The following is a 16,265-nucleotide window of genomic DNA, read 5'->3' as shown; positions in this document are numbered from 1 at the left end:
TAATCTGCCTAAATGACTACCGACCCGTAGTACTCATGTCTGTAGCCAGGCTGGTCATGGCTCACATCAACACCATCATCCCAGAAACACTAGATCCACTCCAATTTGCATACCGCCCCAACAGATCCACAGATGATGCAATCTCTATTGCACTCAAAAAYGCCCTTTCCTACTTGSACAACAGGAACACCTACGTGAGAATGCTGTTCATTGACTACAGCTCAGCGTTCAACATCGTAGTGCCCTCAAAACTAATCTCTAAGCTAAGGACCCTGGGACTWAACACCTCCCTCTGCAACTGGATCCTRGACTTCCTGATGAGCCGCACCCCAGGTGGTAAGGGTAGGCAAAAACACATCTGCCTCTCTGATACTCAACACRAGGGTCCCTCAGGGGTCCGTGCTTAGTCCCCTCCTGTACTCCCTGTTCACCCATGACTGCGCGACTCYAACACCATCATTAAGTTTGCCAACGACACAACAGTGGTAGGCCTGATCACCGACAAAAATGAAACAGCCTATAGGGAGGAGGTCAGAAACCTGGCAGTGTGGTGCCAGGACAACAACCTCTCCCTCAACGTGATCAAGACAAAGGAGATGATCGTGGACTACAGGAAAAGGAGGGCCGAGCGGGGCTGTAGTGGAGCAGGTTGAGASCTTCAAGTTCCTTGGTGTCCACATCACCAACAAACTATCATTGTCCAAACACACCAAGACAGTCATGAAGAGGGCACAACAACACCTATTCCAGGAGACCGAAAAGATTTRGCATGGGTCCTCAGATCCTCAAAAACTTCTACAGCTGTACAATTGAGAGGATCCTGACTGGTTGCATCACCGCCTGGTATGGCAACTGCTCGGCCTCCGAACTCAAGRCGCTACAGGTGGTAGTGGGTACGGCCCAGTACATCACTGGGGCCAAGCTTCCAGCCATCAAGGACCTCTACACCACGTGGTGTCAGAGGAATGCCCTAAAATGTTTGTTTATTTTTTTGTTGTTTAATGATATATATTTATTTTATTCTATTACATTTTTTACAATTTTTTTCCCCCAATTTTGTGGTATCCAATTGGTAGTTACAGTCTTGTCTCATCGCTGCAACTCCCTTACAGACTCAGGAGAGGCAAAGGTCGAGAGCCGTGCGTCCTTCAAAACACGACCCAACCAAGCTGCACTACTTCTTGACACAATGCCTGCTTAACCTGGAAGCCAGCCACAAAAAATGTGTCGGAGGAAACACCGTGGCGACCGTGTCAGCATGCATGCACCTGGCCCGCCACTTGAGTCGTTAGAGCGCGATGGGACAAGGACATCCCTGCGGGCCAAACCCTCCCCTAACCCAGACGACGCTGGGCCAATTGTGCGCCACCCCATGGGTCTCCCGGTTGCGACAGAGCCTGGACTCAAACCAGGATCTCTAGCAGCACAGCTAACAACTTCGCAGGGGTCGAAGTGCCTTCGACCCCTGCGCCACTCGGGAGKCCTCCAAAAGGCTTCTTAACAGCTTTTACCGCCATAAGACTGTTGAACAGCTAATCAAATGGCTACCCAGAATATTTSCATTGACCCCCCCTTTTTTATGCTGTTGTTTATTATCTATGCATAGTCACTTTACCCCTACCTACATGTACATATTACCTCAATTAACCTGTAACCTGTACCATATTCTCCCCTGTCATTGCAATGGTGAGAGGTTAGCATGTCTTGGGGGTATGATATTTGCGCGTCTATGAACAAAAGTTGTTGATAAAGTTAATCATAAATCAGGTTTAATACAAGTTGCAACAGGGAGACAACAGCCAGCATAGAAGCAGAGACAATGTCTTACTGGCCTCTTGGAGACAGACCCTTTATTTCCTAATCAGACCAACAAATGTTCTGTAAACATCTATTGGAGACAGTCCCTTTATTTCCTAATCAGACCAACAAATGTTCTGTAAACACCATCCTCTTGAAGACAGTCCCTTTATTTCCTAATCAGACCAACAAATGTTCTGTAAACATCTATTGGAGACAGTCCCTTTATTTCCTAATCAGACCAACAAATGTTCTGTAAACACCAGCCTGAGAGGCTTGTAGGAAGTCAAAACAAAAGGCAGTGGCTTTGTTAGCTATTACAGAATCAATATTTCACAGAATACAATAACAAACTGTGTGTCCTCGGTCCTTGTACCTCCAGTCTGGCGTCAATCCCTTTCAACATTTAGGAGTTTAGAGATACTCTGAATGATCGGCTATGAAAAGACAACTGACATTTACTCCTGAAGTGCTGACCTGTTGCACCCTCTACTACCACTGTGATTATTATTATTTGACCCTGCTGGTCATCTATGAACATCTTGGCCATGTTCTGTTACAATCTCCACCCAGCACAGCCAGAAGAGGACTGGCACCCCTCAGAGCCTGGTTCCTCTCTAGGTTTCTTCCTAGGTTCTGGCCTTTCTAGGGAGTTTTTCCTTGCCTCCGTGCTTCTACACCTGCATTGCTTGCTGTTTGGGGTTTTAGGCTGGGTTTCTGTACAGCACTTTGTGTCGTCAGCTGATGTAAGAAGGGATTTCTAAATCAATTTGATTGACAATCCACTACAGCATTGAGTCTGGTGACCATCAACCCAAGTGTTACAAACAGCACACTGGAAATCATGTTACAGAAAGGTCAAATATATAAATATGCTGAACATTATATGAATCATTCTAAACTGAATCTGAACTTAACTCATCTTAAATATTACCAATACTTATTAATGTTTTATTTATATATTTTGGGGAGTTATGTCAGTTATGTTTGGTGTTAATCAACAGACACAATTGAGGCTGAATTTAAGGTCGTTTATTAATTGCACTGTAATAAAAACCTTCACATTAAATCTCAGTTTTATTGGTCCAACATGTTACATATCTCATGTGTAAACATTAGATCATAATCATTTTTATTGAAAACAATACAAAAGTGACAGAAAATTCTAATGAATCTTTCCCCCTGAGCCAACCAGAAGTATTTCCTCATCACGCTCCAAGCCAATGGCTATTCAGTAATCCCAGGTACTAGCGAGCAAATACAAATATATTGAGGTGTTAACATTCTGTTTAAAAATGTTTAAATGAATGTGGATATTTAAGCTTGTCCTGATTAGATATGATTCTTTGGGCTAAAGCTTGTAAACATCCAATGCCTTTATACTTCATTGCAAGATGTCAGTAAGGTAGTGTTAAAACACTGATTCTGCTCCATCACCTTACACCTACTGATATAGCCACTGACAGTGTGTGGTAGCATGAACTGCATTCGTCAGTGATGCAGTCGCATCATCTCATTGTATTTTCTTACAATTTAGAAACTTTGGTTTACATCTACCCACATATAGGCAAAGCAGTTTCCACAAAACTGAAATTAGCTTGTTAGTAATTTTTTGTCAGTCCCACCATATCCCCATCCCCACCATATTGCAGCATCAGCGTAGTGTAATGTCCAATAGTCAATACTTTCTCTCTTCTCTCTCTGAATCATATGGTCCTTCTGCCTCTCAATCYCTGAYCCTGTCCTCCAGAGCCTTCAGCTCTCCCTCCACCTGTTGGGGGAGGTCGGCTCCCACCTGCTGGGTAAAGTACGCCCTCAGCTCCTGGGTCTCCTTCTCCCAGAAGGCCTTGGGCAGATCGAAGAGGGCACCCATGTCCACCTTGCTGCCCAGTCCCTGCAGGTTGATGGCTCCCTCCAGTGGCACCCAGCCCACCATGCTCTTCTTGGCCGCCTCGTCCTCTCTCTCACGGCTGCAGCGCTTGAAGATCCACTCCAGAACGCGGGCGTTGTCGCCGAAACCCGGCCAGAGGAAGGAGCCCGACGTGGGGTCCTTCCGGAACCAGTTGACATGGAAGATCTTGGGCAGGTGGGTGGCGCCCTTGCGGGTCTCCATGCTCAGCCAGTGGGCCAGGTAGTCACCGAAATTGTAGCCGAAGAAGGGGCGCATGGCGAAGGGGTCGTGCATGATAACCTTGCCTGGAGAAGAAGAAAAAAAGCATTTTATTCAAAAGGTCATGGTTTTCTTCATTATCACTGAGAGGAATCAGGGAAAACAGTATACCATCATATCAGGTACAATTAACCTTAGAGAGGTTTTTACTGTCTACTTTATAGACAGCTCCTATCCACTTAAATGTTAGAACTGTTCTGTATTTAACTAGGCAAGTCAGTTTAGAACAAATTCTTATTTACAATGACAGTCTACACCGGCCATAGCCGGACCAATTTTGCACCACCCTATGGGACTCCCAATCATGGCCGGTTATGATACAGCCTGGATTCGAACCAGTGTGTCTGTACTGACTCCTSTAGCACTGAGATGCAGTGTCATTGACCGCTGTGCCACTCGGGAGCCCGAAACATTAATTAAATGATTTGATTAACTTCGATTTAATTCTATGACAAGCTCTTTAAATGTGGTTAATGAGGTACTGTACCTTTGTACTCAGCAGCTGCTGTGGCCTCAGATCTCATAGAGGCTCCTACAAACACACCGTGGCGCCAGTTAAACGACTCGTACACCAGAGGGACTCCTGGGAAACAGAAGTCAGAGCAACAGTGTAACAGTGTCCCAAAGTGACACATTGGATAAGAATGTCAAATCAGTCATCATAGGGAATCATTTGTATTGTTCTCGTTACATTAACCAAGCTGTATCATTTACAACACTAGATGCTAGTATGAAAATATATAGTGGTAATCTTATATGACCTACTAAACCAATGTTTTAGTCATTGGATCAGTAGAGGCCACTCACCCTCTGGCCTCCTGCCCCCGAAGATGATGGCGTCAATGGGCACACCCTCGTCACTCTCCCACTGGGGGTCGATGATGGGGCACTGGGCCGCCGGGGTACAGAACCTGGAGTTGGGATGAGCACACAGGCCAGAGTCTCCTGTGAGGAAGAGCAAGAGGGTGAATATGATTGGAAAATATTATTACTGTTAGAAATTAATAGTATTAGGACATTAACATTTATATTACATTTTGATTTGATTGTATGCATATAAAATCACTTAGAAACATTACATTATAATTAACACTAATAGATTCATGGATAAATGCTATGTAGTGATTTACAAAGAGACAGCAGTACTAAAGTGTTGCAGTATTTTCTCAAACCAATGACAATAAAAGGATAGTATCATGCCGTGTCACCAGGTGTCACTATTAAGACTACAGCAGAGGTTTCCAACCTTTCCGGTTCGGGGGACCATCAAATCACAGTCAAAAGCTCAAGGACCACCAAATCACAGTCAAAAGCTCAAGGACCACCAAATCACAGTCAAAAGCTCAAGGACCACCAAATCACAGCCAAAAGCTCAAGGACCACCAAATCACAGCCAAAAGCTCAAGGACCACCAAATCACAGCCAAAAGCTCAAGGGACAACCAAATCACAGCCAAAAGCTCAAGGACCATCAAATCACAGCCAAAAAGCTCAAACCACCCAAATCACAGCCAAAAGCTCAAGGACCACCAAATCACAGCCAAAAGCTCAAGGACCACCAAATCACAGCCAAAAGCTCAAGGACCACCATTTGCAGAGTCGCAGATAAAAAAAAAAAATGTACATCAACTTTCTCAGTAGTCAAATTTGGCCCATTTTAGCAGTGAATGTAACAAATTAAAGCTGGAATCCTTAGTTGCTACATCTATTTTGGGACTTATAAATGAATGATATATACCCAGTGATTCCTGAAGAATATAATCCTCATGAGTTTTGTTCAACTGTCATACCCCATACTCCAAGTCGATATTCCCGTCATAAGAAGTAATTCTCCCTCGACCAAACCCACAAATTGGGGAAAACAAACACTATTTCCCATTGACCCCCATTCCAAAAGAGACAACTTCATTGTCCAATGCACATGTAACCAGGTCAAAAACCCTGACCTACGGTTCACAATGCTCCCACGTAGGGAAATAAAGCCTGCGAGAAGAGTCCTGTGGCTACAGGTTATTCGGCGTGGGAAATGTGGGGACCCGATGTCCAAGTAGACTACACGTTGCTATGGGTGTGGGAAACATTTCATCACAGGTAAGACATTTCACTTGTTTTAGTCGATTTGTAACTCCACTCACTAGCTGTATAGTCTGTTTGTGTTGTTGGTCTTGTCTAGCTCAATGTTCCACTCACGTGGCTGCTAGCACCTTCATGAAAAGGGGCATGAAGGAAGCCCTACAGTCAAGATTACATTATTCTAAGTAGTGAGAATGCTCAGGAGCAAGCAATGTTGAAAAGTCATCTTGTACTTCTCTTAAATGTAGTTTTGTAATTGACTAAAACAAGCAGATAACAAAAAAACTGCATTTAAAAAGGTCAAGTATTTGCTGTGAGCCAATGGGGTAACCTAGGTAACCACAGGTTGTTTTCCCCACAGCCGGTCAGGGCCGTGACAATCGACTGGGAGTATCAGAACCCAAAATACAGTAGAAGCTTGTCCAATGTTTGTAAACAAAGTAAATGGAAACAAACACTGCCTCAACACAAGGTTAAAACAAGTTTTTGATATATTTGATGGACAGTCCTTGCATWCATAGCTCTTGCTTTGAATTTAAGAGTGGTTACATTTCTACAGGTCCATCACTCAGCTTTTTACCAAAACATTGTTTCATTTAAAGATTCCAGCTTAAAAGGCTTATTATTATTATTATTATTATTATTCCTATGATAAACAATTTGCATTGTGAAAAGTTATGTAAAATTGCTTATAATACAATTAATACTCCCAAGATATATTTTATTTGTATTAAATAAATAATAATTTAAAACGACCACAGGACCAACACAGGTTCGTTCCCACTGCACTACAGTGAGTCAACTCTACCTGTTTTCCAGGCTTTGCCGTGCCAGTCGGTCAGGGAGACCCCTGCGGCAGGGGGGTCCAGTCCCTCCCACCATACCCCTCCGTCGCTGGTCTCGCCCACATTGGTGAACACAGTGTTTTTGGCGATGGTCGCCATGGCGTGAGGGTTGGTCTTCAGGGACGTGCCGGGAGCCACACCGAAAAATCCGTTCTCTGGGTTGATTGCCCTGAGTTTACCTGAGAACAAAGTGACAAGGACAGTGAGTGACAGAGATGCATGTATGGATTTGTTTCCTGAAGGAAGCACAATGAACTCTAAAACAGGAGGGAGTTGATGGTTATAGCTTCAATGGGTTGTACAAAATGTCTGACCATGAAATGAATAGCCTGACAGTAAATTCAAAGCTTGAGTATGTTACGGGTCGAGTCTTTACTAGTCAGTGTGTGTTGACTGTGTATCCCTCCCCTCACCCTGACTGTCGAACTTCATCCAGGCGATGTCATCTCCTACACACTCCACAGTCCAGCCAGGCAGCGCAGGCTTCATCATGGCCAGGTTAGTTTTCCCACAGGCACTGGGAAATGCTGCCGCCACGTAGCGCTTTACTCCCTGAGGATTGGTGATGCCCAAGATCTGGTGGGGGAGGAGTGACAGAAAAGAGAGGACAGAAAAGAGAGAGACAGAGAGACAGAGTAATGCATTAAGTAGTTTCTCCCATAACGTAGGAATATCACAAGAGACTAACTAACTACTCCCTGCTACTGTATGAGGTACCGACTATGGATCTGGATCTGGCAACCCATCTCCTGATATTGCAGGTCAGCACAGATATTCCTGTCTGCTCTTCCTGTCTGCGATACAGTATTCCTGTTGGAACCCCTCCAAAAAAGGGAATTCAGTGCACCCCTATCAGTTCCCCGTTCTCACCAGCATGTGTTCGGCCAGCCAGCCCTCGTCCTTGGCGATGCGCGAGGCAATCCTCAGGGCGAAGCACTTCTTCCCCAGCAGGGAGTTGCCTCCGTAGCCACTGCCGAACGACAGGATCTGCCTGGTGTCTGGCAGGTGGGAGATGAGTACCTTCTCTGGGTTACACGGCCACGAGTTGACCAGGGGAGCTGGGAGGGGGACCATGGGAGGATAATGGTGATGGGAGGGATGAATGAATATAGAAGCAGTGAATGGAATTAGAGTAAATGGTGAGACTAAATGAAATGAGGCAACTGGTGGTTGAACGTCACGTATGGCATACAGCTGGATGTGTATGGTTATGTAAGGGATGTGATGCATGACAGCAGATCGAGAGAGGGCCTCTGTGAAATGGTACCTTTGAGTGGGAGGGGTCGACCGAGGGAGTGCTGACAGCGCACAAACTCTGCCCCCTGAGCCAGTTTGTCCATGACGGGGGTGCCCATGCGTGTCATAATGCCCATACTGGCCACCACGTAGGGCGAGTCTGTCACCTGCACGCCAAACTTAGACAGCGGAGAGCCCACCGGGCCCATGCTGAAGGGGATCACATACATGGTTCGACCTGAGGAAGAATGAGGAAGTTAATTTAAATAAACATTGAGAGTTAGACATTATTTTTCATTAGAGACAAGTCTCAGTTAGCTGATTAAAATAGTTGGTGTCTCCCCCCAAAAATTCTCCCTTTTCAGATAATTATTTAACTCTACATTTTAATCCTAAATTCAACCATTCTATCTTTTAATGACTGCTGGCCCTCTCACTGTCTAATTAGACTTCAGTGGTATGACACTATAACACTCGACTCCATGTTGAGGTTTAAGCCCGGTTTTCTGATAGGCAAAAATAGGCATAAAAAAAGAAGAAGTGATGAACCCAATTTGACTGAAGAATAACACTCCATTACAGACAATTCATATAGTGTAGACAGCTGAAACTATAGACGGGATGGTGTAAAACCTCCAGAGAGGCCAGAAGGAGAGGAGGGTTGTGTACAGTCCAGTACCTGCCATGCAGCCTGGGAAGCGGTCCTGTCTGGCCTTCTGGAAGTCACCCTCGCTCATCCAGCTGCCCAGCTGGCTCTTAGCCCCCCCATCAGGGATAGGGATGGTGTCCCTCTGGTTCTTGGTAACGATCACAGTCTTACTCTCCACCCGAGCAACGTCCTTGGGGTCTGTACGTGCCAGCCAGCTGCACAGAGATAAAGGCCATAAACAGACTATTAATTCTCTTATCATTCTTTATGGTAGAGTGAGAATAACAGGCTTTTGATGAGCTTCAGGGCCACAGTGGAAAAAGTGACTCAAAAGACTGATATTGTTGTAAATTAATATGACAGTCAGCCAGATGACTTAGTTTGAYAGACTTAGTACTCTCAATAACGTATATATTCAACGTAAGCATTCTTTACTAACCAGAAAAATCACAGTTAATGTACTATATTCTTCTCTACATTACCTTAGCTCACTATCTTACTGCTTCGTGACATACAAAGCCAGATTCCCACCATTCACAGCGGTGATAGAGTACGTAGGGGACCACAGCAACACTCACCAGTTCTCATACTTGGGTAGCCTCTTCACCATGCCGTCTTTCTCCAGGCCAGCTAGGATGTGAGCAGACTCCTCTGCGCTCCCCGTCACCACATGCACATTGGCAGGCTTGCACTCATCCACGGCCCTCTTCACAAAGTCAGCCACCGCTGGAGGCAGGGAGGGGATCGAGGCTAGGGAGCGGACCCCCACGGATGTCCCCACTCCACCCCGTCTGTACCAAGACACAGGGAGGTAAAGAGTGGTTGTGTTACGAAGGCTGACAGGAAGGGGAACTGTATTCAAAAACATACTGTACCATAATATCAGCTGTAAGAGGAGCAATACTACGATCATTTAGCAACTTGCAGTTTTTTTTTTTTTTTAAAGATACCCCAAATGGATATCAAATTTAAATCTGGTGTCAAAATAGGCAACAATACAAACAACATTTAAATACTGGGTAGCGAGATGCATAATGGTAGCAAGACACACAATCAACCTCTTCAGTATGGTTTCAGGGATGCAAATTCTATGGAGAGCAGATTAGAGGACAATGTGTCACTATAATCCTACTATTAGTGCTAGTGAATAATCCACACATCAATAATACATAGGGGTAATGGACTAATGTACTGTCACTTCTCAGATCGCACTTTTTAGGGTTTCCTCAAACAAAGGCAGGCACTGTGAATGTGTTACTTCTGAACATATTGTAGAATAGCATTTCATGATCCATACATGTTCCCCATGATTTAAAAGTCTGTGAGACATATCCCATACCTTCAAGACTCAAATGACTTTCATGAGGAAAGGCCATTGACAGAGCAGCCATCTTCCTAAGCGGTTTGGTTCTGCTGCTCTTCCTCAGGCTAAGTAAGAATGTAAGTAAGTAGCAGGAAGTGGGCAATCTAATGCAAACTGTGTCCAGGGCAGTGCAACCGGAGACTTCAGCTCAGAGCTCTTTATAATGGCAGGGGCACGTAGGGGGGGGCTTTCTGTTGTTTGTTAACAGCAGTGTTCATAAACAAGGGCAGAACACAATCAGTTACAACATGTGTGAGCAATCTGACGAGCTGACTAGAAAAACCAGGCACGATGGCTGATGGTTTTACAAAAAAAAGGACATTTWAAAAAAACAAGGCTGAGAATGACGATATGGGTTCTCAGATAAAAAGTTCAATTGAAGAGTGTAAGACTCATTTTATTGACATGTCTAGGAACTGATTTGGGCTCTCTCTTTGGCTCTGGGAACTGATTTACAATTGAACTCACTTTCCAACTCATGGCTATAGGTCCATTGACTATTTGGCTTGAAATTCAAAAATCACACTTTTCTACGAGTTGAAAGATTATTTTTTATTTAACTAGGCAAGTCAGTTAAGAACAAATTCTTATTTACAATGACGGCCTACTGGGGAACAGTGGGTTACCTGCCTTGTTCAGGGGCAGAACGACAGATTTTTACCTTGTCAGCTCGGGGATTCGATCTAGCAACCTTTCGGTTACTGGCCCAATGCTCTAACCACTAGGCTACCTGGTAAAAGTGCTAGCACGCAGCCAGTCCCAATTGGCTGCATCATCGGTGTCATTAAACTTGACGTGTACATAACGKCCATTTCTAAAGGAAGGGTTAAAGGCTGCCCAGTGCCCTAGGTGCAAACTGAGAAGATAACATGTTGTTGATGGAAAAATGGCATATTGCCAAGAACAATTCTTGCCCAACATCACAGGGAACAAGTGTTATTTAAAACACTGTTTAACCCTTTACGTGATGATACATCATCTTAAAGAACTTCTCCAGTTCATGAAGTCTCTTATAAGTGACACATTTCTGCATGCAGTCGACCAGATGTGTGTTGAGAAAGTTCAGACTGGGAGAGAGCAAGCAAGCAGACAAAAAAAAAGAAATATGAACCAGGAGAGGAGAAAGGTTAGGCTTTACACCTTTTCCTCAGTGTAGAATGCCATGCTTCAGGCCACTTTAAAAAAAACAGACTTCACTGAAAATCTATTGAGCATAATGCAGGAGCTTTTGTTCTGTCATGCAAACATCTAAACTATACACGTGCTGCACAATATTACAAGAAAGAAAAAAGAAAAAAAATGTAAAGGAAAGAGAATGTGCTCAACATGTAACATGAGCTCATATGTACTGTATAAGCTCTATATGTTTCCATTTTAGGGTATGGCAAAAGTCCCAGCTCCCACTACAAGTACCATAGCAGCACAGTTCAACTTAAAGAGTACAAATATGCCTGTGTAATTTTTAAATGTAGCTCACCAAACATAAGCTATATTTAATTACGAGCGCACCCGGCTTTCCCATTGTGGGGCGCCCACAGACATTTCTGTGAAACCGAATGTAAAACAAGGAACAGGCTACAGTATTATCCTGACTTAGTCAGGGAGAGAAACATGTGAGCACAACGATAACCATAACAATGTATGATTTCTCAACCGCCTGTGGCCTTCTCTTTGGGTCCCAGTTGAGCTTTGCATTGTCTCATTTACACCAGGACAAAAATGTAGACCAATCACCATGCACCACAGTCACCCCCCCCACCATATTGAATGTTAATAGCTTGGTCCAGAAGGAATTTTCAGGAACTGAGGAGAAATGCATGTAGCACATGCATACTGGAAATACATTCATTCACCATGCATATACATGCAGAAGTCATTAAAACTCCTATGTCAATTACGCAGCTACACAAATCCTGACAGTGCACTCTCTTGACAATCTAAAAAAATATAATGCACTTTGATTGTGTATCAACACACATGCACCAATCACAAATGCACAGACACATAGATCCTCTCCAGACAAGATGCACTCGACTGCTCACGTTTACTTTTTTTTGTCTCCGTGTGACGTCGCCAAAGCCTAGAGAAAGAGTTGTGACGGGGAACGTAAGAGATTCAAAATGAGGGACATTGAGCACGTCTCTTAGGGCAGTCCTGTCTCTCACTTATTATAACAGGATCTTGAAAATTCTTTCCATCATTTTCTATCTCAGAGGCAAACAGCTTTTGAAATATGTTTGGTCAGATTTGTGCACTTCCAAATCTGCCTGACACAAACCAAGACACAGACAGAGATGTCGGGGTGTGCTGTGCTATACGTCTGAAACTATTTCATAACTGACAATCAAGATGTAGATGATGAATGGCTCACTGCTTCGCATTTCAGTGCTTCGCAAATTCTTCAATAGGACCTTCCATTCTACAATGGGGACATTTAAATGCTTAGTTTGTGGACATTTAATCTGTTGTTTATGTATCCTTGTTATTTGGTTACGATGTATCTCTGATATTGCAGGGCGTGTGTATTCCCAGAGTTTGCCGCCATAAACATATACCCTATCATAAGAAGGATGTTTGCCTAGGATTTCTGCCAACAGACATACAGTATCTTGAGTGAGATAGCAATAACAACTGATTAAAGTATCCTATCCACGATAGGGATATTACTAATTCATGAAAACTAATTTAATACCATCTTTAGGCTACCATTGCAGTTTATAAAATGTTGAATGTTGATGAGTAGGCTACACTATACTCTGCCATGGTTGGTCAATAAGGAAATACACTGAACAAAAATATAAACGCAACATGTAAAGTGTTGGTTACACGTTTCATGAGCTGAAATAAAAGATCACAGAAATTTCCCATACAAATAAAAAGCCTATTTCTCAAATTTTGTGCACAAATTAGTTTACATCCCTTTTAGGGAGCATTTCTCCTTTGCCAAGATAATCCATCCACCTGACAAGTGTGGCATATCAACAAGCTGATTAAACAGCATGATCATTACACAGGTGCCCCTTGTGCTGGGGACAATAAAAGCCACTCTAAAATGTGCAGTTTTGTCAAACACCACAATGCCACAGAAGTTGTGGGAATGTGCAATTGGCATGCGGACTGCAGGAATGTCCACCAGAGCTGTTGCCACAGAATTGAATGTTAATTTCTCTACCATAAGCCACCTCCAATGTAATTTGAGAGAATTTGGCAGTACATCCAAACGCAGACCACAATTGAATTTTTCAATGGCTATTTGAAAGCACAGAAATACCGTTTAGAGATGCTGAGGCCCATTTTTATCTGTGACCAACAGATGCACATCTGTATTCCCAATCATTAAAAATCCATTGATTAGGCCCTAATGAATGTATTTCAATTGAATGATTTCCTTATTTGAACTGTAACTCAGTAAAATCTTTGAAATTGTTGCATGTTGTTTATATTTTTGTTCAGTATAAATTGAGTTTTAAATGGCAAAATGTTAGATACTCACCTTCTGATAAGTCCAAGCAAAAGGCACGACATCTTGTAAAATACTAAAATGGGGTAATGAAATATAAAAGTCTAAAAAAATAAATATATAGAGAGAGAGAATAAGAGCGTCGTGTGCCCTTCAGCACCAACTACAACTCATATCTGATTGGTCTATGAAGACGAACTGCAATGTGAGGTAGCCCAGTACAGGCTAATGAAAGAACTTTGCACTTTGCAACACGTGTAACAATTTATCGGAGGCATACACATTGACTGAATCTAGGTTCTGCGCATCGCAGTCGACGATGATGCTTAGGTTGATAAATTTAATGCAAACGAATAGCCTACCGATTGCATATATATATATATATATATATATATATACGCAAATGTATATTTATTTCGTCAAGTAATCCAGCAGTAGGCTATTGATGTAGCTAGATCTTCGTTATATCCGTTCAGAAAAGGTTATAAAACCGGACAATCAGAAAACTAATAAAAGGACCGCGAGGTGTCTGATTTTATGTTAAAATTACTCGCTTTCAATAAAACATGAAACAACTAAGAGGAGCATTTCATACAACTATCCTATCCCTGCTCCTGCCTCCTTCACAGCCAACCAAACCGCCTCTACCGGGTGATGCAAGTTCTGAAGTTCCTGTATCCGCTAAGACACAACAGCCGCCCTGGTGACCCTCATATATACTTCAGCAATGGTGACTGGTGGTGGATGTAAGGCACGTACGGCCTATGGAGAATCAATGTTGAGGGAAATAGTTGTTCGCTTTTGGTGTGTGCTCGAAAGAGACATGCAGAGTCAGCTGAATAAATGCAAAGTCATTGAAAAAAAATAGTACAGCGGAAGGATATCTCAAAATGACAATATTGGCTCCGTAAATTCTATTGAGCCAGCTGGTGCAATGCAGGTTATCCAACAAAAGTGTTATTACATAAACTAGTAGGCCTACCTAAATTATTACACACTGCCATAGGACAAATAGGCCTGACAAATTACCGAGACTATGTCATCATGATTGACACCTGCGTTATGAGTAGATACCATAACCTATCATGACTTCTGGGCATCTTTAGTTTGATTTTGATAAGGGCAACTGTGAGCAGTATGAACCATACTAGGCTGAAAGTATATGGGATTMATCTAAAGATATTTGATATCAGTGATACCGCTATGTTCTTTCTATTTTTCATTGTACCTTCATTCAATGTGTAGGAGGCCTGAGCTGTATTCGTGGATGGGACAAAAAGCTTCTGATCTGTTGACCAGTTCTGTCCAGAATCTACCAAGCAATTCAATGTCTGAGCCTGGTCTGAGAGATGCAAATTGCAGATTTCCTGTTAATGTTTCCAAGTTAGAGAGGGAAAGAGAGAGGAAAAGTTCAAGGGGAAGTTGTGTGGACAGTGAGAGAGAGAGAGAGAGAGAGAGAGAGAGAGATACTGACAGTAGGGTAGACAGAGTTCAAAGGAAGATGAGCACCCAGTGCCACTGGTTAAACTTCTATAAACTGTGATATGGCCAGCAGAATCAGACGACATATTATGGAGAACACCATGCACTACTAATGCATTCCCTCCCCCGCCCACAGATGCAGTCCTCGGTTATCAAAGAGAACATTCAGAAATGCTGCTGCTGGCAAAAAAAAAGGCATTTGAAGCACAAATCATGGTTGGAATGTGGACTTAGTCTTGTTATCTTACATTGAGAGTCCATGAGAGAGGCCTATCATAGGTTACACGTACGCTGATAAGGGAACAACTGAAAAAAGTAAGGTCTCAACCAGACCCTTCTCACACCAAGTAATGTGGGTTGTTTGATTTGATTTGACACCAAGTAATGTGGGTTGTTTGATTTGATTTGACACCAAGTAATGTGGGTTATTTGATTTGACACCAAGTAATGTGGGTTGTTTGATTTGATTTGACACCAAGTAATGTGGGTTGTTTGATTTGATTTTTGATTTATTTTGTTAATTTTTTACATTCTCAGATCAGGTTACAGAACCAGGATGGAAACTGAAATGTAATCTTTAAAATGCACATTCAAGAATAGAAGGCAGACAATGCAATAATGAGTCTTACTTCTAGGTTGGTTTAAATGTTCTAGAACCGAAAGGAAAATTATTTGACTGAGGATCAAACAAGATCTCTTGATGCTTGTTCTTTTATAATCGTAACTAATATGTCAATAATGAACTTGATTCAGACTTGTATTTGTAGTTAGAACTAATACCATTTCATGGAACACTATTCATTTGTCAGGCAACCTTTGCTACCATGTTTCTCTCCTAGAAGCCCCCCCCCTTTATCGTCTGTCCTCCATTGAGGAAAGACCTTTGGTCWGTATATTTCGCAACTAGGCAGAAATGGAAAACTTCTTAAGTTTAAATCACTCACTCAATTAATAACTAATGTCTACCGCTGTGACAGCTATTTTAGAGTCGTTCTTTTGGCTGTACTGGATGTCTGCAACACTGATATAATAATATATATTATACTTACAGTTATCCTATTTGGATATCCCATGGGGTCATGGCTAGGGATCAGCCATTATTGACAGCTACCCTAGAGCAGCTTGCTCAAGGGCACATTGGAAGATTTTTCACATAGTCCAGTCTGGGATTTGAACCAGCAACCTTTTGGT

The 16,265-nt window shown here is 42.8% G+C and overlaps 1 protein-coding gene across 1 annotated transcript; it reads right to left on the bottom strand.

Moving 5' to 3' along the window:
- Positions 1-2,814: 2,814 nt before the first annotated feature.
- pck2 (phosphoenolpyruvate carboxykinase 2 (mitochondrial)) lies at positions 2,815-14,279 on the bottom strand. Its single transcript, XM_023999828.2, has 10 exons — positions 13,626-14,279; positions 9,348-9,560; positions 8,800-8,984; positions 8,152-8,358; positions 7,755-7,942; positions 7,298-7,460; positions 6,848-7,063; positions 4,775-4,912; positions 4,455-4,550; positions 2,815-3,993 (listed from the first exon to the last, which is right to left on the bottom strand). The coding sequence occupies exons 1-10, from the start codon at positions 13,655-13,657 to the stop codon at positions 3,524-3,526; spliced, it is 1,908 nt and encodes a 635-aa protein (XP_023855596.2). The 5' UTR covers positions 13,658-14,279; the 3' UTR covers positions 2,815-3,523.
- Positions 14,280-16,265: the final 1,986 nt, after the last annotated feature.

Source organism: Salvelinus sp. IW2-2015, linkage group LG14, assembly GCF_002910315.2.
Source record: "Salvelinus sp. IW2-2015 linkage group LG14, ASM291031v2, whole genome shotgun sequence".
Taxonomy (NCBI): Eukaryota; Metazoa; Chordata; class Actinopteri; order Salmoniformes; family Salmonidae; genus Salvelinus; species Salvelinus sp. IW2-2015.
This window is presented reverse-complemented; position numbering and strand designations above follow the sequence as displayed.